This window comes from Sphaerodactylus townsendi, linkage group LG04 (assembly GCF_021028975.2).
Source record: "Sphaerodactylus townsendi isolate TG3544 linkage group LG04, MPM_Stown_v2.3, whole genome shotgun sequence".
Taxonomy (NCBI): Eukaryota; Metazoa; Chordata; class Lepidosauria; order Squamata; family Sphaerodactylidae; genus Sphaerodactylus; species Sphaerodactylus townsendi.
The window spans coordinates 33153687-33181631 of NC_059428.1; the positions used below are offsets into that span (position 1 = coordinate 33153687).

The 27945-nt window shown below is 41.6% G+C and overlaps 1 protein-coding gene across 1 annotated transcript; it reads right to left on the bottom strand.

Moving 5' to 3' along the window:
* Positions 1-1274: 1274 nt before the first annotated feature.
* LOC125430927 lies at positions 1275-27730 on the bottom strand. The gene is made up of 9 exons (XM_048493286.1): positions 27599-27730; positions 25647-25735; positions 25037-25113; positions 23494-23637; positions 7840-9524; positions 3659-3744; positions 3191-3236; positions 2227-2438; positions 1275-1452 (listed from the first exon to the last, which is right to left on the bottom strand). Exons 2-8 carry the CDS (start codon positions 25722-25724, stop codon positions 2344-2346), a joined length of 2211 nt encoding a protein of 736 aa, XP_048349243.1. The 5' UTR covers positions 25725-25735; positions 27599-27730; the 3' UTR covers positions 1275-1452; positions 2227-2343.
* Positions 27731-27945: the final 215 nt, after the last annotated feature.

The following is a 27945-nucleotide window of genomic DNA, read 5'->3' on the forward strand; positions in this document are numbered from 1 at the left end:
TTCTGCCATGAAACCCTTCGACAATAGGGTTTTTAACTATTATTGTAAGCCACCTTGAACCACTAGGAAAGTTGGGTTGTAAATGATTTAACAAACATAAAAAGAGTTTGGATTTATATCCCACTTTTCTCTCCTGTAAGGAGACTCAAGGTGGTTTACAAGCTCCTTTCCCTTCCTCTCCCCACAACAGACACCTTGTGGGGCTGAGAGAGTGAGGAAGAACTGTGACTAGCCTAAGGTCTCCCAGCAGGAATGTAGGAGTGCAGAAACACATCTGGTTCACCAGATAAGCCTCAGGTGGAGGAGTGTGGAATCAAACCCGGTTCTCCAGATTACAATCCACCTGCTCTTAACCACTTAAATAATAGGATTGCTGCACCAATCACACATTTTGTGGTTTAGTACACCTGTTGCTCACCCCTATTACAAGAACATTCTATGAACCCATTTATTCAATGGACCGGGAGCAACCTTTAGGGGCACTTCCTATGCTTACTTCAGGATGGTACTATCCTATTACAAACAGCAATGGTGATTGGTTATAGACCTCCAGGCTTAGAAAAAGGAATATGAATAGACCATGCCCACACATGCACACCTTTCCTTCACATGGGGGAAATGAGGTGTCCCTTGCAAGTTTTTGCAGGCTTTCCACCATCCAACCGGACCAGGCTCAGCCAGCCTTGTGCAACTTGCCCACTTTTCCTGGAAAGATGCTGCTTGGGTTGGGAAGGATGAGAATCTGGAGATGGAGACAGATAAGACAGGTTTGCTGGTACGTGGGAAAGAATGGCTTGGCAGGGCGGGAAATAAGATGAACCTCCCTCCACGTCCTTGTGGATCCCCTGCTTGTAGGGTCATAGTTTTTTTATGCAGTGTTATTGCATTTTGTGATGTTATATAGTTTTCATTTCATTGTTTTCTAGTTTTGTAATCAATTTTATCACATTATTTATTGTATTATTATAATGCCTTCATGGCTTTTTAAAAAATAATAATTTGGCTGGAGTCTCAGCAAGGCAGGCAGATGGTAAATATAGGTAAATAAATAAATCCTAGGAACACTGACCTGTGACTATGGAATTAAGATGCATGAAATAAGGCTGCAAAACTCTGTTTACGTGTCTGCGGTTCTTGAATTGTTATGTTAGCTTTAAAATAGTTGCATTAATTTAATGTAGTTGCATACTACAGTTGCGCCCACTGCAAGTAATTGAAGCAAGTAGTTGAAGCAATTTTACATTGCTTTTCAAAGTAGCAAAGACCAAAGCATGTTCCTTGGAATTTGATTTTATTTCAAACAAAAACTTAATGGGCTTACATGAATGCAAGACAAAAATTATGATTGTTGATCTTTCAACAAACTGTGTATTATGAACTTTTCACCAACACTGTAACACAGCTGGCTGTTATCTGGTGGTCCATCCATGGTTAAGCCTAAATTAGGAAGTTCTGTGAATACAAAATGAAAAAATCTGGTGAAATATCTTAAAGGAACAGTAAGCCCCCTCAAGGTGTCCACCCTGTTCTATGAGAGACTGCAGAACAATTCTCTTTTAGATGGCAGAATTTCTTTAGGAGTAAACCTAAGCAGAACTACTCAAAAGTAGGTCCAATGTTATTTATTGTGGCTTAATCCCAGGAAAGTACTAGAATTACAGTTTATAAAACCAATCCTGACCGCTAAACATTGACTCTCTGATCACATTTCTCTTTTCATCACTAGGCAGCTATACAGCTGGCACAGACTGTAAAGGGCGTAACATGCCAGAAACGTTTCACCTTTTGAAGACAAAGTGAACAATTTAAATGGTATGGCTTTTCAGAATTACAGACTATTTGGCTGCTTCGGTCTACTCCTGCATATTAAATGATGGAATTAATCTGCTTTAATGTAAAAAAAGATTCACTTTTCACTCTTCCGGGATAGCTTTTCTACATTAAATCTGACTTGAAATGGACAAGGATAGATGGCAGTAAATAAGTAAAGAAAGGAAACTGCATCCTTCACTGTTTGTCAGACCCAATTAATTCCTCATCCCAATCTAAAGGTTGGGGGGGGGGGGGCAAGGACGCAAGCTATTATCTTCCATCTATAGACCTCTGAGTGTACAAATGCACAAAGATCAGTGTGTAGAGAATGAAAAGTCTATTGTTGACTTCTAGATAGAATCATAAAGATGACCTGCCAAGTAAAAAATGAAAGCAGATTCAATGTTTAGCTACCTTTTGCACAAAACTCTGTTATTTGTTTTCAGACAAAAGTTCAGATGAACCACTTTTGTTGCTCAAAGATTGTATCTTGTAAACTTTTATTATCAAAGTGATGATGTTTTCCCAAGTCTATTGGAACAAGTATATTTGTGGGTTTGCATCCGAAGATTCTGGTTTCTCTTGATCATCAACTTCCCTCGAAGCTTCCAGGGCAGCTGCACCAGCTACAAAGGAACCACACAAGCAAATGAACACAAGGCCTTAAAAGGGGTTTACCTTTACGCATTAGTCAGGATTCTCCTTTACAAGGAACCGGGGAGCATTGCAGATTCTGAACCCCCATGATCAGCCTACACCCGCATGCAATCTCAGCTGCCTGCAGACTGCTGCCACATCTTAGCTTTCAGCAGACACTCTTATCCAGTGTCCCAAACCTGATCCATATCTCATACATTTACTTAGCCAAAGATAAATGGCTTCTAAAGCAAGACTGTACTGTGGTGTTGTAGTCTAATATATTCATGGATATTCAAGAAAAAGCCAGAACAGTTTTCAAGAATATACATTTGGTGATGAAATATGGAAGGGGGTTGAAGATATAAACAGTGACCTGGGAAGAACAGCATGGAAGACAATTGCCATGTTTTGACTGAAGAATCTCTGGGACCCAGCCTGACCGCATAAGGTTAAAGACAGGCTCAAAGTAAAGCAACATTTGCAAGATACAATGAAGAAACAGCAGGAAACATCCCTTTCCCCACCAATTACCGCCATCTAAAACTGAAAATCAGTGGCACTTTTCAAAATTAATCAACCATCCAAGAGGCACTTCACAATGAAACAGTAACAAAAATAAAACATTACCGTTACATTCCAGTCAAATCAGCTGTTGCAAAATCCAGATATTAGTGTGCAAAGCACTCCATTTGCACAAAGAAGGTTTGCAGCTACATTTAGGAAAGAAGACTATACTCACCAGGCAAGGCGGTGTATCCTTTTGATCTATCCTTTTGCTGTTTTTTCTAAAATCAAGGGGAAAACAATTTGCCCTTCATTTCTTCCAACCCCAGAAAACTTCAAGTTTTTTGACAAGATATAGCCTACCAACAGATTAGCCCAATTCCTGTCAGAAAGCTCAAAAGACAATCTTTCAATACTGATGCTAGTTTTATGTAATGAATGTGAAGTTGCTAGCACCCATGGCAGCATGATGTAGTGGTTAGACAGTTGGGCTAGTCAGTGTATGGTGGATCAATGCTCAGCTCTCCTCTCTACCATAGAAGCTCATTGGGTGACCTTGGACCAGCCGTTCTCTCAGCCTAGTATAGGTTTGTTGTTGTGAGGATTAAACAGAAGGGAGAATACTTTGTGTATCCACTGAGGAGAAAAGTCGGGAAAAAATAAATTCTTCAGGGCAAAGATAGTGGCAAACTAATATTCATACCTCCACAGAAGCCTTCCACTGTAAATAGATCTCCTTTGATATTGTGCAGTCAAGGGGAACAACATAATCATCTGGTAGCAAAGTGTCTATAAAACAAGGAATTAGCATAAACAAGTTGTTCAATCAGCTTACTGCAAAGCACAAATGAACAGCCAGCTACCATCTATATGCAATCAATGTGACAATCACTAGAGGGAAAAGAATGCATTTTGTTTTTTCTTTTATGTTCCCACTCCCTAGCAGTAAACAGTTTGTCAGCTATGTGTTCTTCCTTTTAAAAACCAATGAGTGCCAATACAGATTCACTTTCACCATTCCTTCAATAAAATTAATGCTACAATGCACATGCACAAAAATATGTGAATTGTACCCCTTTCTTTCCCAACTAATTCTGAGAATGTTGTTGATGTTCCCGAACCAGAATCCATGCTTGGAGTCAGTAACGGATGAAATCTGTACAAGTTGAAATCTGGTCAAGACAGGGGTGCTCTGGGTTAGTAGGAAGGCAGACCAGAGACTTGAGAGATCTCTGGTCTTGGATGGGGTGGTGCTCCCCTTGAAAAGCCAGGTTTTCAGGTTGGGAATACTTGGCATAGCAGTCACCTTATAAAACCAGGTGATTGTGTTGGTCTGGAGTGCTTTTGTTGAGGCATTAACTGCATCTGTTCCTGGTTAAGTCTAATCTAGCCACAGTGATCTGTGCCTTAGTTAACATTGAACTAAGACAATGTGCTCTATTTGGAGCTACCCTTGTTTGGAAATGGTAGGCTGCTGGCTGGGGTCAGCTGTTGGAAGAATATGTCCCCAGTGCAGCAATTACACCGGCTACTGACCCATTCCTGAACCCAATTCAAGGTGTCAGTTTTGTCCTTTAAGGTACCACATGGCTTGGGGCTGGCATATCTGAAGGACCATCTTCTCCAATATGTTCCTGCTTGGGAATTAAGATCCCAGGAAGAGGGCCTGCTGACTGTTGCATCAATCAAAGAAGCTCGTATGTTGTGCATTTTGTCTACCACCTTGTAAGTTTCACAAGGCAGAAAACAAGCTTTTCTGCTTGTAAGCCCCTTGAGTTTCACAAGGCAGAAAAGCAGCTTATAAATGTTTTAAATAAACAGAAACATAACTCTGACCATTCCCAAATGACCAAGATACAAAGGTGGGTAATCTCCAGTCTGCAGGATAATTTGGAATTTGTGGCTAGGGATGGAGATCTTGATTGGCAGAAGTTCCCTTTAAGAAGCAAAAATAGTCTTATTTCCAGAAGTGTAGGCAGGGTGTAACAAAACTGGAATGGTGAACTCCTCATTAGGGTCTAGTAGCTTGGGACCACCATTAGTTAGTTAAATTCTGCGTCTCCTGGAGAAGAACAAGATGCCTGCAAGGGTTTGTTGACCATGGAACATCAGAGGCAAAGGAACAGGAGGGAGGGACTTCATGTCCTGCTTGTAGTCTTTCTGGAACACCTGGTTAAATGTTGTTAGGTAGGAAACAAGGCTCTTGTGCAGTGGTTCTTAACCTTCCTAATGCCGCAACACTTTAATACAGTTCCTCATGTTGTGGTGACCCCCAACCCTAACATTTATCCATTTTACAGATGGAGAACACTGATGCAGAGAGTCTTAGGCGACCCCTGTGAAAAGGGTTGTTCGACCCCCAAAGGTTGAGAACCGCTGCTCTTGCGGGACTCTCCTTTGCACAATTGCAAGTGATCAAAAATCTACTTTTGCAGATGAACCTGTGAAACTCCCTCTTGCCAAATCATAACACTGGTCTTTCCAACACACTATTGTCAATTCTGACCTAACACAGTTTTCAAAAGACTCATCCAAAGGTCTCTCATAGTATTTGCTGCTGAAAATACTACTGTTCAAACCTAGCATTTTCTACAAGCAAAAACTGTGACAACATGTTACTTCCACACACAATTCATGTATGGCACCCACCATCTCAATACAGACCTTAGTTTAGATGGCCATAATAAAGAAGTAGACAAATTCATGGAAGACAGACCTAGTAGCTGCTGCTAATAGGGTTAAGTGTAAATGCCATGTTCAGAGGAAACACCTTGATATCACATGACCGCTTTAGGCAATATTTTCACTAGCAAAAAATTAACAAAGGAAATGGAATGAGGAACCTTTAGTGGCACTTCCTATGCTTATTTCAGAATGGTACTATCCTATTACAAACAGTAATGGTAATTGTATTGTTGAAGGCTTTCACGGTTGGATTCAACTGGTTCTGGTGGGTTTTCTGGGCTGTGTGGCCATGGTCTGGTGGATCTTGTTCCTAACGTTTTGCCTGCATCTGTGGTTGGCATCTTCAGAGGTGTATCACAGAGGGAAGTCAGTTAGGGACACAGTGTGTAACAGACTTCCCTCTGTGATACACCTCTGAAGATGCCAACCACAGTTGCAGGTGAAACGTTAGGAAGAAGATCCACCAGACCATGGCCACACAGCCCAAAAAACCCACCAGAACCAGTAATGATAACTGGTTATAGATCTCCAGGCTTAGAGAAAGGAATATGAGTAGACCATGCCCACACATGCACACCTTTCCTTCACATGGTCTAGAAAGTCAATGTTTACAGCACTAAGAAACTTGAAGATGCAAAGTTGCGTGGCCAAACAAATGTGGGAGAATTTGAAGCAGAACTACTGAAGCTAAGCAGCTGTGAACCTGATTAACCCCTTGGATGGAAGCCCCCAGGAATGTTTCCCCATTTATCTATGTTCTGGTTAACTCCCAGGCTTAGTTATTGTAGTGGGAAGTTTTGGGGACTGCCTTTCTAGATGGTTTGGAAATGTCACTTGCTCCAGAACAGAGAAGTCAGACTCACAGCTGGCTGTTTTCCAGACCATTTTAAAACACAAGTTGAGGTTTGCTCTGATCTACAAGGTCCTAAATTAACTGTATCTAAAGGTACTGCTTACCTCATTGTGAATCTGCTTGCCAATTAATATCTATGGCCTTCAGGAGCTCAGGCAGATGGCTACAGAACAGTGGAACTCTCTATAGTGGCACCTGAACCCCTTATTTATGCTGGATTTGAGTCCTGTAGACCAACAACATTAACAGTGTATAAGCTTCTAGAGTCAGAGATCCCTTGGTCAGGCATCCCTTGGTCAGTATCTGACAAAGGAGCGCTGGCCATTGAAAGCTTATATGCTGGAAATCTTGTTGGTCTGTAAAGTGCTACTACATTTGAATCTTGCTCTTCTACTGCAGACCAACATGGCTTCCCCACCCTGAAACTTTCTTATGTAGCGTCGAAGGTTTTCATGGCCAGATTCAACTGGTTCTGGTGGGTTTTCTGGGCTGTGTGGCTGTGGTCTGATGGATCTTGTTCCTAACGTTTTGCCTGCATCTGTGGCTGGCACCTAAAATACAATACTATCAACCACATTTTTGCATAACAAGTTCCACCCAAACACTTACTGATTGGCTCCCCACCCTAGGACATGGACAATATATACCCCAAACATTTTTTTTCCTCTGGACATATTGTGTAACAGACTTCTCTTTGTGATACACCTCTGAAGATGCCAGCTACAGATGCAGGCGAAACGTTAGGAACGAGATCCACCAGACCACAGCCACACAGCCCAGAAAACCCACCAGAATCAGTTTTCTTATGTAGGTTCACTTGGTGCTATGTTAACATTTGGTGGGTGTCGAGGGAAATCTTTTTAATTTCCTACACACTTATAAATCACACAGAGAGTTAATGTTAGCCCCATAGAGCGACTTGTAAGCAGGATTATATATTTATATTATATGAAATAGAATGATATGTATATTAACATATTTGAAAATGCCATTTTGGTAAGGTTTCAACCTAAATAGCATGTTTTCAATGTTTTAGAGTTCATATTTGCAAAAGTCAGCTGAATACCCTTTTTGTTATTCTCATTCCAGAGGTCTGGATGGATTTTAAATTCCTTAGTTAAAACACTTAACTAAAAAGCAAGGTTACCAGCAGAAAACTGTATACTCCAAAGCAAGAAATGTGGAAAAGTATCCCTCTGAAGACAGGAAGTGAACATTTTCAATCAGTATATTTACATTCTGGCACATTCTTATCCTAACATCAAATTTATTAGAATTGCCAATTTCCATTTCAATTTTGGCACTTTTAAAAAACTAAGCACTAATTTAAAAAAAGTAGTAATTACCTAATGGAACCAGTGGAGAACCAAACAACTCTACTAGTTGAAGTGCAAACCCTAGTGATAAAGGAAGCCTCAGAGAATTGGATTTAATACTTAAAAGACTCTGATCATCTTCAATTCGGGAATGTTTCGTTGCTCCAAGTTTGTTGATTTGGTGCATATTTTTACACTGTTCAGGGACAGGATTCACAAGATACTCAGTAGTTGCTTTAACTGAATATAAAATATCTGGTTGAGTAGTTGAAATGTTTGGTGGCATATTCCTTCTACTTGTATTCGTTTGCAGAGTTTTATTAGGAGTAACAACTTGCCCATCTCTGATTAAGGAAGAGGTACATATCTGAATTTGAGAAGCAACTCCTTTCTTTGAAGAGTCCACAGGTTCTGTCAAGTTGGCTGGAACTGACAGAGATTCTACATCAAGACGAAGAGAATCAACTATTACAGCAAAACCATGAGGTGCTGGAGATTCATGGCACCGAAGACTTTGCTTGTCCTCTCCTCTAATACTGTCATCTGAAACGTTCTCTGGTTCTATCAATACATCTCCATTCCTTAACACTTTCCCATACTTTCTAGCAGGAATCTGCCTGGGTAAATCAAAGTTTGGGGCCAAGTTGAAGATCCTTCTGCATCTTCCTTTTCCTGTGGGTGACGCTAACAAAGCCACATCACTGGCGTTATTTACAAACTTTGTGTGGAAATTACTAGTTTCAGTGCCTGGCATCTCAGACAGCGGTGACGGCAGACAACAATCTATCCTATCATCTCTTTCATTTAACACTGCCCCATCACCTCCTTTCTCCAGGTCTTTGTTAGATTTATTAGATTTATTATCACTTAATTCTGTTGTCCTCTCTGAAAAGACTTGCTTGAGCTTCTTTGTTTTCCTTGGCCTTTGCTCATATATGACATTAGACAAACACTCAGGCCAAGTTGGACACAATTCATTCTTGCCAGACACAGCATGGGGGTCTTCATCAACCAAGTCACAACAGAAGAAAGCCCAGGTGTTTCTCTCCATCTTTTTGGATGTCTCCTGCTGAAGAAAAACGGATAGTTCCTTCTTGTTGCCTAACATCTTCCGCCCTGGGCCCAATTTTGAAATAGCTTTGGTAGGGACAGCTTTGTCTTCTATAGCGGATAAAACAGGACTATTTTCTGCATCGGCGTAGCCTGATCTGGGGGGAGAACATTGGTTTTTAGGCTCCAAAATACTGTTCTTGGTGTCCACCAATCTTTCATTCTGGATTTCATCTGGCAAATAATCACTGGACAATAGTTCAGTCACATTTTTGTTTGCAACAAATGGCAAATTTGTGGATGATGGATCATTTCCTGAAAGAATATCAATTGGTAGTGGCTTGTCTGAAGCGACTGGATCCACCAAACCTGAAACACAGAAGCTTCCTTTCTGCAAGTCGGAATATTTCAGACTGCTTTCGTTGGCAGAATCAACTTCACCATCTGCTATAACCTCCTCTAGAAACTCATCCAAAACCAACTTGAATTTCCCATTGTCTTCTGAATCTTCATCTGGGCTCTGTGACCAGTCCTTATCACTATGGGTTTGATGGTCAGTCTTCTTTACTTCTTTAACAGCAGCACCCTTCGTTTTTCTGTTCCTCTTCTGTTTCCTTTTCTGTTTCATCTTGTGCAGTTGGTGCTTCTTCTTTACCACTGTTTCCCTAAATAGAATAAAGAACTGAATATGAAAAAGATTAAAATAATCTTCATAAAGTATTAGGTTAACAGTCTAATCTATATAATGCTTAGGAGATAGTAAGTGAGAGCAAACAAAAGCCGTATTGATTAAATGCTTACCGTTCTACCTATTAAAAACACATAGTCCTGAATTTCTTCTCGGAGAGCTTTGCACTTACGGCCCAATATGTAAATACTTAGGTTTGGGATGTACTGACAACTAAGCTAATTCAACATCATAGAACATGGTGTCATGCTGGCATTATGTGCACATGATTCAGCAACACTAGTTTGCTACCAGGGCAGCCTCGTATAAAATTTAAACAGAAAAATGCCAGACTTTGCTCCTAATGGAAAAAAAACTTTAAAAAAATAATTATTTTTAAACATTTTTAACTACACACCACAACTGAAACAATACACTACAAAACCTTATAGTGAACTAGTCTCACCCTAACATTGAAAACTATATAAACAGCAAAAAATAATAAATATTTGACTTCCCGCCCAAATTCCATTGCTAAATTTATCTTTAATATTGTATAATTTCCATTAAAATCTAAACCAGCATTTTTAGATGAAAAAGCTATTTCCATTCCTATTCCATTTCATATAAAGTATCGACATAATGTAACCTTATCTCTCTAACTTATTTCTCAGAGTTAAAGGCTATTTACATATTTACAAATTCTCCAATCCTTCCTTCTAACCCACAAAATAAATACTTAAGGCTGTTATCTGTCAACCTTCTTCTTGGTAGTATCTAGCATTCTAGTCTGTTGAGAGAATGTATTTGAGTTGTTTGTAAACACAGGAGAAGCTAGCCAACGATTAGCTATCATGTTCAACACAGTTTAGGGATACCTATTATTAGCAAAAATTTCAAGTCAAGGTAAAAATAACTGCTATGGCTACCTTTTTGTCTTCTAGTACAGATTATTATACAGAATATCAAGAAGATTTTATTGGATTATCTTTGGAACATCTTATTCACAATTGGGATGTAAAAAGATGGAAGTTATTCCAGCCATTAAATGTGTCTTATATGTGAAAGGTGATTCAACTTTGCATTACTAATATTGATACTAAACCCAAATAAACTTTGTTATCTCAAACACACAAGATAACAAAGTGCTTTCATGAGTAACCTCCTCCAGCAACACCATATTAAGGACTTTTAAAACACAGTTGTGCCATCAAGGGTTACCTTTGCCATTCCTTAATATTCTCCAGACCATCTAAATCAGTGGTTCCCAAACTTTTTGAGGCTTCCACCACATTGGGTTTGTTTTAAATTTGTGGAGAGCTGTGTGTTCATATGTACCCTGTTTCCCCGAATATAAGACATCCCCGGAAAATAAGACGTAGTAGAGGTTTTGCTGAAGTGCGAAATATAAGGCATCCCCCAAAAGTAAGACATAGCAAAGTTTTTGTTTGGAAGCATGCCTGATGAACAGAATACAGAAATATAAGACATCCCCTAAAAATAAGACATAGCACATCTTTGGGAGCAAAAATTAATATAAGACACTGTCTTATATTCGGGGAAACATGGTATGTGGGCAGGGGGCACTGGGGATGTGGCCTATGAGCCAATGGAGTTCTGAAAAGGTTTGTTCATATGTATATATAGTGCCTTGCAAATGTTACAATTGGGCTCTTTCCTTTGGCTCCCATCCCAGCCCCCAGGACTAAACAGCAAGGAGAGTGTTGTTGCAAAAAACCCCCCAAAACCTTGCTGCCCGGGCTCAGTCGCAGCGCCCGGACTTGCCCCGCTGGGTCAAGCACGAGCTGGCACCGCAGGAGATGGGAAAGCTGCAGAGGAGCCTCTTGCAGGGGCGGTGGAGGCCTTGTTCAAAGAGGAAGACAGGGAAGAGAGGAGTTTTAGGCCCAGCAGGACCCGCCCGCCCACAGCTGAGCTGGATGTGGGAGATGGGCTGGAGAAGCAGCTTAGACCAGGCAGGGCCCACCTGCCCACAGCTGAGGCGGATGTGGGAGATGGGCCAGGGAAGCAGCTGGAACGAGGGAGAGAAATGAGAGGGCAGAAGGGATATAAGGAAGTGGGAAGGGGAGAGTCAGGAGCTGCCGCAGCAGCAGAGAATGTGGGTGGTGGTGTGAACAGACAAGGGAAAGGGACTGCTCAATGGTGGGAAGTGGGAAAAGGACCCTAGAGCCCAGACCCCCTACCAGAACCTAGAGCACGGTTTAGGCTGGTCCCAACCCTGTGCAGTAACAGGGTGGGAGTCTTTCACACAGGCTGGAAACACCTCTCCCTGTGAGGCCACAGGGGAGAGACAAACCCCTGGAAACTCCTCTCCCTGTGAAACAACAAAGGAGAGAGAGAGAGGGTGCGAACTCTCAAGTCAGCCAGGGGAAGGAAGGCAGAGAGACCTGCTAGGAAAAGGGTGGCGTGGGCAAGGGCTGCCACGTACACCAGGTGCCTTGTGGGCATGGTTGTTTCTTGGCCCTTCAGGCCAATTGGGAGAGTCACCATCTGGGGAGACCAACCCCCAGGTTAGGGTAGGAGGGAAGGATACGCCACCCAAAGGGCCCGGGCAAGGAGGGGGAACGGCACACTTGCAAACGAGGGGCACGGGGTTCTTTGCTTTGACTCTCCTGCTCCCCCCCCCCCAACTACACAGTGAGGAGAGTGCTGCTGCTTTTTTAAAAACTCACCAATCACCACATGGCAAGGATGGAAGGACAAGACCTTGTACCTGTTAGCTGGTCCAGGAATCCCTGTGCTGCCCCAAAATTATCTGTCACACCCTACACCCAAAATTCTTCACTGCCCCCCTTAATGATTCCCACCCACTTTGGGAATCCCAAATCTAGAAGTTATTATCTGACTAGAAGATATTATCACACATGCTTGGTTTTGCAGTTCAAAATGACCATTGGTGAACAGTTCTTTTTTGAGCATTGGAAGACATCTTTCTGGGTAATTCCCACCATTTACCAGGAAGGCAGGAACAAGAACTTTCTGTTTTCTGTGTTGCGTGACAGTTACCCAGTTCTGGTACTCTGAAAACCTGTATTAACTTTTAACTAACTTCATAACTTTCAACGAAGAACATACAGAGTCAGCTCATAAAGAACTAAGTAAGAGCAGGAAACAGAGAACTCACACTGGTGAGAAACTAGTTAATCAAATGATGTAATCTCATTAGTTGCCTGTCATAATAATGAAGACTGGGGGAGGGTAAGATGCTCTACAAGCTCAGAGGAGAAGGACCCTTCACAGGTAAGGACCAATGGTCATTTTCCTTCTGAGCTGCAGGACATTTTTCTGGGATCTCGCAGAGCGGTTCTAGTAATTATTGGGTGGGTCATCATTGTCCTCTTCCAACACATGTTGCAGGATGCAATGACATAATTTGCAAAGGCATAATTTGCATAATTTGCAAAGGCATAATTTGATGAACTGTATGCATTGATCTTGTAGTGTCAGATGAAAGTGGACACCAATGACTAGAACACCACCTTGCAGATTTCTTCTATGGAAGCATTCTTGATCAGAGCTACATTTGTAGCTGTGCTTCTTATGGAGTTAGCCGTAATTCCCACAGGTGGCACCATCTTATTGGCTTTGTAAGCCTCTGATATACATTCTCTGAGACATTTACTAACAGCAGAAGCCGAGAATCTACATCCTTTGGAGCTGAAAAGGACACAAATAAGACACTGTTTTTTCAAATGTTTTGTCTTTGTGTTCCAATGATGTAGGCTTTTAATGCCCTACGGATATCTAGGTTGTGCCACATAACCTCTTTTGGATGTTTGGGATCTGGGCAGAAGGTAGGAAGGAAGATCTCTTGTTGATGATGGAACCTAGAGTCTACCTTGGGATGGAAAAAATGGATTTGCCTGGACAAAAATGGATCCTATCCTGGTGGAAAATATAGTTTTGTATCTACAGAAAGAGCCCCCAATTCTGATACTTTTATGGCATATATGACTGCTACCAGAAAAATTATCTTCGTTCTCAGAAACTTCAAGTATATGTACTTAATTGGCCCAAATGAAGCCTCTATTAATGCAGTTAGCATCGTATTTAATCCCATCCTACGGGTAATGTTCAGAAACACCTCCTTTGCCAACAACCATTCTCCTCCCTGAAGATCCTGACAGCTGAGCTAATCTGACACTATGTCCAGCTCCCCTTTGATGTGTTCTGCCTTCAAGGCGTGTTTCTGCCCAACTGGATGCCTCTTGGTGCAGAGTCAATGACCTTGAACCTCCCTGCTTGTTGAGGTACATCTTTGTTGCCACATTGTCCATGTGAATAAGGATATGACAACTTTGAAGGCCTGAAGGAAAACTGCCTGGAGCACCAATGCAGTCTGGACTCCTGGGGAGTCCAATGTTCTTGTTTGGGAATCCTTCCAACAATCCTGATGGGCTTGCATATGTGAAGATTTATTTGTAATTGGGCAGGTAAAACTCCTGACCTTGACTGTTGTTTTGGAGGCTCAGCTGCCAATAGAGATTGCTCTTGACTGTTCTTCGCACAGCCAGAGATAAACTGATTTTGTTGGTTATCTGGCATTGGCTGCAATGACTCTGCAATCCACCACAGTGTCTCCATACAGAAATGGTGCAACTTTCCGAAGCAATTCAGAAATTTGAAGTTCAAAATCCCACACCAGTCTTTGTTCTTCTTTGAAATGGTAAAAAAAGAATGAATGCACTCCTGTTCCCCTCTCCAAGATGGGGAGCCTCCTCTATTGCATTGAATGTCAACAGATGTTCTATCACATTGATGGTTCTGTTCTTCTTATCATGATTGTAGGCAAGAGGTAAAAAAATTAAGCACTGCAGTGGAAAGCTCAAGAATTCAGTGGCATACCCACAGGTCACTACTTCCTGGCTCAGGCATCCACTTTTGACTGGAACCAAATGTCTCTAAAGAGGGCCAGTCTCCCTCCCACCAGAGCCATTGCTGAGTCATGCTTTGTTTGACTTCGGGTCCTGATCAGAGCAATGGCTCTTCCTGTAAATCTCCTGTTGCATGGCGTTGGCATTCTTCTGGATGATTGTTTGCTGGCATTCCAGCTGTTCCTCCAAAAGTCATGCTTGAAATGAGGCAAAGAATGCTGTGCTCGAAAGGAAAAATTGGAGGCTTGGTGATGATCCAATCTGGGTATGTAGTTGGGCATCATCTTGGTTTTGTCACACATCTCCACCAGGATGTGATTAAAAGCATCATCAAACACTAGGGCTGCTAGTGTTTTTAACAGATATTGGTAGTCTTTGCCCTTAAAAAAGCAAATTGTGGGTTCAGGGACCTGAATTTCCTCTTTCCTCTTTTTTCTCATACAAGAACTCTCCCTCCTCTCTGGAATCCTCACTGGGTATGTAGTTGGGCATCGTCTTGATTTTGTCACACATCTCCACCAGGATGTGATTGAGAGCATCACCAAATTTCCCCCCGCCTTGGTAGGGGTATATGACCACAATAACGTTCTGCCAGACCGTCAAGCAGTGGAGTCTTCTGGTCACTGCTGCTAAGGCTAATGCCCTTCCAGAAGAGATCATGGTGTCCAAGATGGTATCCGCCATAAAGGAAACTGCCTTAAGTAGCCTATTGGCACCTTCCTGACACATTCCTGTCGTTTTCTGGCAGCAACTGTATAATCTTGTGCGTACAAACAATGGTGGCACGGGACACAATTTATGCAGTTATTAATGCTCTGATAGTTGGGAAACAACTCTCCCTTCCCAAAGTACCTAGATCTGGTGTCAGCTTTTGAACTGTCCTCCCTGACCTGGAAATTTCTTTAGGTCCAGGGCTGCTAGTGTTTTTAACAGATATTGGTAGTCTTCGCCCTTAAAAAACCAAACTGTAGGTTCAGGAACCTGAATTTCCTCACTTTCCTCTTCTTTCTCATACAGGACTCTCCCTCCTCACTGGAATCCTCACTGTCTGAGGATTCACCCTCGTCTCTAACTGGACTAGATCTACCCCTCTTTCTTGCATCTTTTGTGAACTAGAAAGGGCCACCTCCATCCTCACTACTGGACCCTGGAATGGGCTCCAACAACCAAGCAGGCTACTGGGAAGATCAGGCTGCTTCTATTTAGGCCAGGGGCCCTTGCTGTATCAGGGAGGCAAATTTTGCCTCCATAGTGCTCTTTATAGAATCAGCTAAGTCAATGGCTGATGCAAAGGGACTGAAGGTTACCTGATTTAAGATCTTGCTCCATCTCCTCATCCCTGGGGCTCAGTGCAGTTGCTGCATGACCCAATTCAAACTGAGAGTTGCTAGATACCGTCTCTGGCTGCCATGCTGGAATGGGAGCTTGGGCAGCCATTTCGCCCTCATTTGTCTTTTTGGCATGCTTGGAGCCACTGACTAGAAGATGGCTTCACACCTGGTTCTCCCAAGGATGGAGCAGCTTGTTTCTGGGTCATGCCCACCTGGGTGTCCTCCTATGCAGCCTCTACTGCTACTGGAGCCTCCATGTCTCTTTTCGATAGATAGACATCATCCCAAGCGTCTTTTGACATGCTGTGGTTAACCAGGCATTTTGCTCGGGAGACTACAGAAGCAGTCAACCAGCTGAGGAGGCTCTCCCTCTCCCTAATACTGTCACATAAAAAAGGACCAGACAGAAAGAGAAAACAAAGAATACTAATAAAACAGGGCTTAGAAATTAAAGGAATAGGTACGGGTAGACAAAGATACAGAATTATTCTAAGATATAATTCACTAACCTTGGAATGTGTGGTGACAACACACTCACAGCCAATCGCAGTGCAGGACTTACTCCAATGGGGGGTCAGGCGGTGGGTGGTGAGCAAGGAGGCTGGCAGATGAGCAAGTGGGCTGGCGGCGTGGGAGCAAGTGAGCGAGCTGGTGGAGGGATGGGCAGTGGCAGGCAGCAAGTGTGCTGGTGGGGGGCGGGCAGCAGTGAGCGAGAGGACTAACAGGCAAGCAAGTGGGCTGTCAGGAAACTTTTATACCTGCCAACTAAACACATGCATCTCGCTGGTCAAAAGTGCTATCCAGTCACAGCCCATTTATAGCAATTCCGTGGGGATTTCAAGGCAGGAGACAAAACAGAAATGGTTTGCCACTGCCTAGCTCTAATTAGTGACCCTGAACTAACCAGGGCTGACCCTTTTAGCTTCTGATGGCTGATCAGATTGAGCTGGTCTAGGCCACCCAGGTAAGGATACGGGCTTCTGGGAGCTGTTTACATTACTGACACAACTTTTGCTTCTTTGTACAGCCACGTCACACTACTCTGGTAGCATTAGAACAGCGTGAACACATGGGAGGGAAAACGGACCATTGATACTTACGTGAAGGGTCTTTCTCCTGAGAGGTCGGAGGGTTTCTTGTGGGTTGTTTCGTTCTCTTACCCGGGAGGCAGGTCTAACTGAATTTCTTCCCCCTTCCAACTGTCATAACGTCCCTTCTACCCTTAGTATCGCATTGACCACGTAGTTCATAGATACACACACACAGACAGTGGAAACGTGGAACTTAAGTAACATTTAATTAATTGTCATTCCGAATGTAAAGTGAATCAGTACAAAACCAGCAACTTAAAAATGTAACACCATCAACACTTTAACTGAACAGTATAACAGTATGGTAAGCTTCCATTGCCGGAGACCTCTTTCAGGGAGGGCCGAGACACCCTCCGACCTCTCAGGAGAAAGACCCTTAACGTAAGTATCAATGGTCTGTTCTCCTGGAGGCGGAGGGTGTCTCGTGGGACATACCAATGCAGCGTCCCAATCCCCCTGGGTGAGAATCTTTGGTCTCCAGAAACGTGATGCAATACCTTGATTCCGAATACCACTCTGTTGTCAGCCCAGGACTGAATCTGATAATGTCTTACCAACGTTGAAGATGAAGACCACACAGCCGCATTGCATATATCTTCCACCGACACCTGGTGTCTTAGTGCTGCATTTGTGGCTGCACTCCTAACGGAGTGCGCCGTGATACCCGATGGAACCTCTAGGTTAGTATTTTTGTAAGCCTCTGCAATGCATAACTTCAAATTTGCACTAATGGCAGCCGTGGACATCTTTTGACCCAAATTGGGATGAGTAACGTTAATGACCATGTCAGGAGTTTTTCTGATGGACTTGGTTCGTTTAATGTACACTCTTAGAGCCCTACAGACATCTAGCTTATGCCATCTTTTCCGTATCTCCCCTGAAGGGTTAGGGACTGTGGTGGGAGAAGCTGAAAGGTTCATTATCTAGTGGAACAGCTCCCTCTGCTGGCCACTGCGGCCGATGTCTGTTGTTGTCTTGGGGAACTGAAGTCTGACCTACTTGGTGAGAAATAGCCATTTCTAGCCTTATAGATTGGGTAATGAACTTTGCAAACTGAAGAGGAGTAATAGTCCCCCAGGCTGAGGACTCATTAGAGAGTAGCAAATCAGCCAGCTGGCTTTGCTCCGTGGCATGACTGTGCGGCAGCTGCGGTGCACCCCTGCCATGACCGTTGCATGGTTAGTGCTTGCTGTGGGAGGAAGTCCCTCAGCTGCATTGGAAGGAAGATTAGGTAGTGCCGCGTCTTCCAGATTTAAACTGATTCTGCGGGCCTCCTTTTGTTGCTGTGGGGGAGGGACGGCATATTTACGCTTTAAAGGCTGTTTTTCTTTGCCTGCACAATGGGCGCCTGGCAGCCCGATGAGATGTTCGTCCCTTGCCTGGGATCCTCCTGCTGCGCCCCTGCTGTATTAGTGGAAGGCTTCTGGATTTTAGACTGTGTGGTTTCCTCAGCAGATATGCTGAACGGCTCCTGAGGAGAAGAGAAGGTGCGCTGAGCCATCAGCGATTTTTTAAAAAATGGCAAGGTACACCTGTAAATGTGCTATCAGCTCACTTGCCGGCTCGGCAAAATGGCAACCGCTGCCGTTTGACAGTTGGGGAGACGCTCGGAGTTTCCTCAGAGCCCAAAATGCTCTCTGTAAAAGCGAGCTGCCGCGAACAGCCCTCAGCTGCTCAGCCACCTTGCGGGGAAAGTTGTAGGTCTTAGCACTGAAGGAGTTAAAGTAGAAGGAGTATAGGTTGCCAGTAGCTCAGAGCAAAGACGAAGACGGTGCTCCCCCGTAAGAGGCAGGAACGATACTGAGGGTAGAAGGGACGTTATGACAGTTGGAAGGGGGAAGAAATTCAGTTAGACCTGCCTCCCGGGTAAGAGAACGGAACAACCCACAAGACACCCTCCGCCTCCAGGAGAACAGCTGGGTTACTTCCTGGTTTACTCATCACTATCTCACCATATGCAACATTAGGTAGGCATAAATAGGTTTACAAATACAGAAGAGACCAATCCTGTGATTACATGACCACAAATTATCCATAGATCCATAGCCTCTTTTACAACACTTTGGGGCTCTACATGAGCATATTTGCAAATCGCAATATTAAATATTCAGAGTTTGGCAGGAAATAGAATCTTTATAAACCTTTATAAAGTGTTCTTGTTTGCACTGTTTTAAAGCTGTAATACTTTTGCAATGATCATTCTAAACATAAGGTCTTTCCCAGCATGTCAGTTACATGTAGTCTGTTAATTTCATTTAAAATGTATACGTTGCACAATCATAAGGTGGCGAATGTAGACATTTGCATGTGTAGAGGCACATTTTGTAAACATCAGACAATTCAGAAATAGATCTGCCAATGCTGACAATCTTCACTTGAGTATGTGTGCAAAGACGGCAAAGGATATATTTCCATGCACTTCCAAATTAATCTAGGAACTGTTGGCCTTGAAATGTGAATTCTAACATTCAAATTCTAGATGTTCATTGTAAAATATTCACCCCGTCATCAAAGTATGGCTTTGAACAGTACCTCCTTGCATACAGAGTAATAAAAAGCTCAAAAACTTGTATATCAATAATTTTAACAACTTCCCATTTGCAGCTGACAAAGGAAGGTTTTGCATTTCATACTGGAACACCAATGAGCTAGTAAGCTTCCAAAGGAAGTCCCCTACACAGCTTCAGAGCAACAGCTGTGTAGTCCCTGCACCATTTTGTAATAATATAAAATGCTGACCTGCCCCTCTCTTCTAGTATTCACATCCACACTTCCTTTGTACATGGAGTGTGGCAAGCCTCAGGAGGGTCCTGCTCACTCCCATAAAAGCGTGCACTCTATCTCCTCTCACTGCTGCTGTACATATTTAGATCACCCTTTACTCCTTCTGTATGCTCTTCATTTATTCACACAAGCTTTTTCTTGTTTTCAACAATATTTTTCTTCTCTTTTTTGCACATGGGAGATATGTTGATATAAGAAAGGCTCTTCATGCTGATTACTAGAAAAACAAATAGTCATTGCCTGCTATGAGGAGGAACAGCCAATTGCTACATCAAGCTTTGTTTTCCCTGGAGGAAGCTCCATCTATGCTGCACAGAGTAACTAAACAATCAAAAACAGCAAACCCCCTTCTTCTGTTTGATATCCCATTTATCAGCAGGATAAGAACAGAAAACAAATATTTCGCAACAACTGTTGTACATGTCAGGAATACTAGTGCACTGATAAAAAGGGTGTGCATGTTTACCTATGCATTTAAAAAGATATTTTAATACCTCAGTCTTACTAAACCATCAAGTTCAGTACACAAGTTTATTAAAACCAATCTAGTGGTGAAACATTGACACAACATGTTTGCAACAAATTAAACACCAATTCATTCAAACTTTTAATTTAATAAAAATTTATATAAAAAGTTTTACATGCACATTTTCATCACACATATTAAAAATAGAACACACAGAACTCACTGAACAAAATTAAATATCCAGATTTCATTTCTAACCCTTTTGGTTTAATCCTTCTGTTTTCTCTCTCGCACCCCACTTTGCTGATATAAACTTTTAGATAATAAAACTAAACAAAAGCCAATCTACAGAAAAATGCTGAGTGCATCTCAGGTACTTCTTAACTAGCAAAACTGGGGGGGAACTCAGAGCTCCAGTGCACTTTGGCTAATACTCTTATTCTGATCCAGAGAACCTCTTACATATATGTTAAGGATCTTGCATGTGCACAAATATTCAATCCTCATTTGCAAGCTTACAATGAATTGGGCAAAGGACAAACTATACCAGATATCTGCCCTTTACACATGCAGGTCATTGCCAGAGGCCCCAAGGCAAAAACATCAAGCAATCTATACACCTAGAAGAAGCGGACTGTAAACCATAATTGTGACAATGTTTTGCAGGACAGGGAAGAACAAGGGTTGCCATCAGTATTTTGGCATGGTTGCTTCACAAGTTTTGCACATCGTCTTAGTTATAAGGAATCTGAGCATTAGCACTGCCGGATGAGGGGCACTACTGTCAACTTGGACAACAATCGGTTATCAGAACTTATCAGCAAGCGCTGGTGCTATGAAGTTAGCTTCAGGCAAGTTGCCATGTTAGCCTGCAGCAAAAGTTAAAAGCCAACAATGTTTTCCAGGCTATAAACTTCCATGAGTCGCAACTATAGCTGAAGCAAGATTTAATTAATGAAAAGTAAACATCCTAAATAATTGTGTTGGTCTCTAAGATATTAGTAGACTTGGATTTTATTCCACTTGTACTATGTTATAGTGTAGGTTTTTTTTAACCCCAAGTAGTTGCTTCTGATGAGCTGTTCCTCAAAGGTAGACAGAGAAAATATATCTTTTCTTAATTTGGAAAATAACAAATAACTTTTTCCCCCATGCTAGCTAATATGACCCTTCAACCAACCCAAGGCTGATGCCTGTGGCTCTCCAGATGTTCATGGACTACAAATCCCATCAGCCATGTTGGCAGGGGCTGATGGGAATTGTAGTCCCTGAACATCTGGAGAGCCGCAGGTTGCAAACCCCTGATCTAGGAGGTCAGCTTGGGAAAACACTACTGAAGTAATGTACATGAGCAGGGCAAGAGGAGTGTGAACAAGAGGAGTGCTTTGACTTTTCTAACCCTTTCATTAAACTCAGGTGGTACCCAAGTGAAAGTGACAAGCAACATTTGTCCTACAAGCTAAGTTAGAAAGATAACTCTTAGCGGTGTGTGAAATCCAGATACTTAACAACTGCACTGACAATACAGGGCAGAAAGATTTTATCTTCTATGTTCAAAAACAGTAAGAGGAAAGGAAAGCTACTTTGAAGCAACAGACAGCATATTTTTCATTTGTACATCCTAAGTAGCAACAACTTAACCACCCTGCTTGCATAATAACGTCTAAGAAATTCCAGTGACTTAAGGGGAGCTTCTTTTGTGTATGGGATACTAGGAATATAGATCAGGCAATTAAATGATCACTTTAAGCATACAGAACCAATATTTTCCAATATTCCAGGTTCCATAAATGTGTTAGGACAATTAAATGATCATATAACCGTTTGTTTTTCTTCTGGATTTTATTTCTAACCTCTTTAGATGCTGAAAGTTAGGCAAAATCCACCATGTATACTCAAACTAGCTATTGTCCAAAATGTAATTAAAAAATAAATCATATTACGCAGGCAGTAAAGCCATGCAACTATCATCTTTGAAAACTGGTTTTACAGGTTAGATTTCCCCCCATGTTTAGGGGGAAAAAAAAGATGGGTAAACCAATTTTAGAAAGCCAAAGCTACCAACAGTAATTATGAGACTAAAACAGAAAATATCATTCTATCTTTTTAAACCATTTCCTCTGAACTAAAGTTGTGAAGTACAAACACTAGGATACTGGGTTGGATCCAACAATCCTTTTTTTGCTAACAAAAGTACAAATCACATCCTACTAGGGCAAAATACACTTTCCAATGGCGCAGGGTTCCTTGTGCTAGAAGCAAGCACAGCCCTTGGAGGAAAAGTGCTGCAGAATCCAAATCATCTATTGCATATACCGACCCTGAATTGCTGAACCAGCAATGATACAATATACTACATCAGTTGATATGAAAAGAGGAAAGCAACTGACAAAACATTCACAATGTACCAAGAAAAAGAAAAAAAAAGGATTAGCACAATAATTAAACCTTTACTAGCTCAGCTCCGCAACCTGGTTCTTGCCTGCATCAAAATTCTGAGATAATATAATGTGGCTTCAAAGTAACTTTGCAACGTCTACAGTTAAGACTTATTGCTTCTTTTATGAAAATACACAGTAACAACAACAACAACAAAGATCGCCAGATTTCTATCCAGGACAGTATGGGAAACTCAGGATACAAATTTCGGTTTGGAATTCAGATAAAAGAACTTATTAGAATTCCAGGTAGGACTGCATGGCGTCTGCTGACATGTTCAAACCGCAAATGTTATTTGTACAGGCCTGACTACTCTTCACTGCTCAATGTTTATACAAACGTAGCCTTATTTTTTTTTTAAATGACAAGCTCAGCTACTAGTTGAAATAACTAGCACAAAACAACAACAACCCGGACCACTGCTTGAAAGCTGTGAAAGGCAATGGTTCAAATGTAACTCCAATGTAAAAAGTTATTCTTCTGGATACCTCTGCTTATGAAAAATCATCATATTCTAGTTAGAAGCTTTCAGTTAACTGCTCAGCAGTTTCTCTGTCAGCAAGAACACTCTTGTTAAAATCCAATTATAAACCCCATGGTAGATCCACATAATCACAGGATTTTTTAAAAACCAAGGTTAGTACAAATATATATATATATTGGAAATATTTAACATTCGGTTTTAAAATTAAACATTTATTAACATTATTTATAAACAATCTCCAAGAGGAGATAGTCTGCAATGGAATTACAAGCCTCAAAAGAAAGCGGCTGAACAGTTCGAGAATCCTACACAAAGCAATGCAGGCTTAAATCCATTAAGTGCAAGTGCACCAAACTCTCTTGGATTGCAATATTGACATTTTTTTTTCAAACAAATAAATTGGGCAAAGTTCAATGAACCCTTACTTATCGGCTATTTAATACACTGAAAGTATTCCAAGTGTCTGAACTGCCTCCCCACCTCTCTCTTCTTTGTGGAGGTGGCCTTTGTGAAGTTTTATGGAAAGGCAGCACCGAATTTATGACAATAGGTATAGATACTCGATATTCGTATCTTTCCAGCATTTGAATAATCTTCTCACGACTGACCCCATGCTTGTTCCTCCTACAAAAAAAAAAAGCAAGAAATTAAGTTGAAGTGTTTGATTAAGTAGCTCACTCCACAATATTTTTAGCTCGATTCTTTCCAAGACTCTTGCCAGGGCCAAGGTCAGAACCAGTGACTATTTCCCCCATAGGTGGAAAGGCAACTAGGGAAAGGAGCACAAATTTGAACAGAAGGGATTAAACAGTGCTCACCCCTGGTTGATGTGGGCTTCCCCGGATGTGGCCATGGTCTGGTTCTTAACGTTTCACCTGCATTTGTGACTGGTATCTCCAGAGGTGCATCACAGAGAGAAATGTGTTATATACTTCTCTCTGTGATACACCTCTGGAGCTGCCAGCCACAGATGCAGGCAAAATGTTAGGAACAAGATCTACTAGACCAGGGCCTCACAGCCTGGAAAGGCCACAACAACCAGTTGAGTCAACCAGTAAAAGCCTTCGACAGTGCTAACCCCCACCTCAACCATAACCCATATCTTCTCTCAAACTCTTGCTTGGTTATTTTTCATTTAAAAACTTAAGAAGAAATAGCTCATCTCCAAGTACCAGGTGTTAGCTACATGCATACTGAAAACAATGTACTATATACTGAGGACAACGTACTATATACTGAGGACCTGATAATAGATTTAACACTTTTCAAAGTCTAACACCCTTGAGATCATCCAGAGGTAACCAAGCACCTCAAGGGGAACATGGTCAGATTTCCATTTGATATATTCTTAATGAAGCAAATTTAGTCAGCCAGCAACAACTTTAAATTAATATTTTTTTAATGATTTGTCAAAGCAATCTACTACTAAGTTTCAGGAAAGGGCCTCATGGGGTTGGGTCAGCCCCCAAAGGACCCAGAAGACAAACTGCAGATACAAACAAGGGAATGAAAATGAACTGAAAAATGAACAGAGAGGTCAAATATGACCTTTGTTAGCAGCAGGGTTGTCAGACTGAGTCTGGAAACTGGTGGAAGGGTTAAGAGCAGGGATGCTGTGGGGGGGATGCATCGTGAGCATGACAATGTCGCTTCTGCGGAAGTCCCCAAAATGACAATGGTAGCTCTGGAAGTTATCACCACCATTTGCGGGGTTTCCCACAGAAGTGAGGTTTTAATGTTCCTGTTACTGTTTGGAGTAGCAGAAGAAAACAGGAGCTTAGGGCAGGGGCTCCCCCATCCCAACCAGCATGCCTGGTTAGCAGTAACATAGAGGATACACCTGTTATCAAAAGGATAGCTTGAGGCTCCAGATTTTGAGAGACAGGCCTAACACTGGAAAATTCAGGGCAGAAGAGTTGGAGTACATGAAAAACTGCAAACACCGCACACGTTAGAATAAGACTGGATTCTAAAGAGAATTTCACACATTCCTCGAAAAGAGAAAACAAAACATAGACCTCACTTTTCTAATTCTTCAGGATCAAACTTCCACCATGTGTCTGGTTCATGAAATTCCACTCTATAGCCTTTTTCTAGAGCCTAAGCGATCAAACAGACAAACAAAAAAGAAGTACATCACTCGTCGACTCCTTCGAACCCAAGTGTTGTCATGTGATTTCAGAAGAAAATGTCAGAAACTATTCAAAACCCTTGATGATATCTTATACCAAATCAGCCAAGTTAAGCACCTAGGTCAATGTTATCTGCTGTGTCAGCTGTTCTCTGGGATCTCAGGCAAAGAAAGGTCTTCCTAGAATGGCTTACCAATGATCCTTTACTAGAGATGGGAGTGACTGAATGAGAGTGACTGAATCTCAAGCAAAGTTGTGTGTTCTACCACTAAGCCACACAGTCTGCCTTCCTGATAAAAGTTCAGGGGATCAAATCCCAGATTCTTTATTTTAGTATAAAGGTCTTGTACCTCCTGACATGTGTGCAAAGTTTATGATAAGCAAAACTGAATAAAACCTAATTTCTTATCACAATAAAAGTTGATTTGTTTGTTCATTATAAATTGTTTTGTCCATGATAAAAAAAGGGAACCTCCACAAGAAATATACTGCTTTATTTACCGCTTCCACATAAGGCTTCATTTCCCATGCTTGCGTATTAGTGTTGTCTATTATAATTGGAGATCTTCCTTGATCCATTGCTTGTTTTGCTGCAACAAATAGTAAAAACCCAATGGTACGAATAATATATACAATAATTAAAATGCAACAAGATAAATTAAAAATCTTTGGAAATAAAGAAGCAGCTACGATGCTGCTAAATTGCCTTAGTTTCTAACAGAATTAGGTAGGCACTAGGACCCAAGTGGAGCATTCTAAAACAAAGATGGTCCACCATGTGGCGAATGAAGTTAAAATTCTGTTTTTTTTCATTTGGTGAGACAGAATATAGCTGCGTACCTGAAGGACTACTCCAGCCATGATCCAAGATAGCTAATGACACCCTGTATTATATGCCACAATAACTAAGAAACTCTTGTCACAGGTTGTCATCCATTTTACCTCTGCCAAAGTTTATGAACTCTGTATCCTACCTGTTGACCTGGCATTCTCATTCATGCCCTTTTAGTGCCTTATGAAGATCTTTTTATTCTGGAGGGCTTTTGGTGTTTTATGTTGGTATACTGTTTTATGATATTGTCTATTATGCTATTGTAATCACCTTTTTAATCTTGTCTGGTTTTTATTTGTTAATAGGTTTGAACATTTTTTGTGTAATGTAACAGCCCTGAGTACTTCACTGTTTTATAAACACCCCAAACAAAATAAATAGGATACATATTAATAGATACATATTACATAATGGATACATATTAATATGTTGTGGTCTTCAATATTTCCCTACACTGTAATATTAAGAACATAAGAAAGAGCCTGCTGGATCAGACCAGACTCCATCTAGTCCAGCACTCTGCTACTTGCAGTGGCCCACTAGATGCCTTTGGGAGCTCACATGCAGGATGGGAAAGCAATGGCCTTCTGCTGCTGCTCCTCCTGAGCACCTGGTCTGCTAAGGCATTTGCAATCTCAGATCAAGGAGGATCAAGATTGGTAGCCATAGATCGTCTTCTCCTCCATAAATCTGTCCCATCCCCTTTTAAAGCTATCCAGGTTAGTGGCCATCACCACCTCCTGTGGCAGCATATTCCAAACACCAATCACACGTTGCGTGAAGAAATGTTTCCTTTTATTAGTCCTAATTCTTCCCCCCAGCATTTTCAATGTATGCCCCCTGGTTCTAGTATTGTGAGAAAGAGAGAAAAAATTTATCTTGGTCAACATTTTCGTACCCCATGCATAATTTTATAGACTTCTCAGTCATATCCCCCTCAGACATCTTCTCTCCAAACTAAAGAGTCCCAAACGCTGCAGCCTCTCCTCATAAGGAAGGTGGTCCAATCCCTCAATCATCCTCATTGCCTTTCTCTGCACTTTTTCTATGTCTTCAATATCCTTTTTGAGATGTGGCGACCAGAACTGAACACAGTACTCCAAGTGCGGTCGCACTACTGCTTTATATAAGGGCATGACAATCTTTGCAGTTTTATTCTCAATTCCTTTCCTAATCATCCCCAGCATAGAGTTTGCCTTTTTCACAGCTGCCATGCACTGAGTTGACATTCCCATGGAACTATCAACTAAGACACCCAAATCCCAAAAGACGCCCAAATCTTAAATATTTTCCTTTAACATAACTGCTGGAGGCACAACAGCCCTATCTCTTATTGTATCTGACAGTCACAATTCAATATCTCATCTTAGGGAAATTATACCCTAAGCTTAAAGCAAAGTTGCAGCCTGCAAAGCCCGCTGAAATCAGTGGATTTAGGAAAATACAACTCTGCTCAGAAATCTGTCCATCTCTCTACAAAAAAAAATCAAAATCAACCAACTGAATTTTTGTGCATTTAGACAGACCTCCTGGCATAAACTTCCACAATATAATCATGCTTTAAATGTATTTTTCATTATAACTTGAATCTATATAATCAAATCTAATAATATGTTCACACCTCTGTTCTGGTTCCAGTCATGAGCAGCACCAAGCTGAGCAATGTTATAGGACCAACATCCATCCTGCTGACTAAAGTAATCATCGGTGCTGTACACAATACCATCATGACCTTGACCAAGCAGAATGCTGTAGAAGGGGAAGAAAGAAAAGATTATTACAAAATTTCCAAAGTTTTATTTTTTGGAGGGCTGAAAAATATACTTTAATTCAAACATTAGTTCATTTGTTTTCAAACAATATTGAATTTGCTGTTCTCCAGTCTATATCTCATGTCTTCCACACCACATGTTTATTCTGTCCTTTCTTTGAAGTCTAGCTGTTTTATGCAGGAGGGATGTTAGAAAG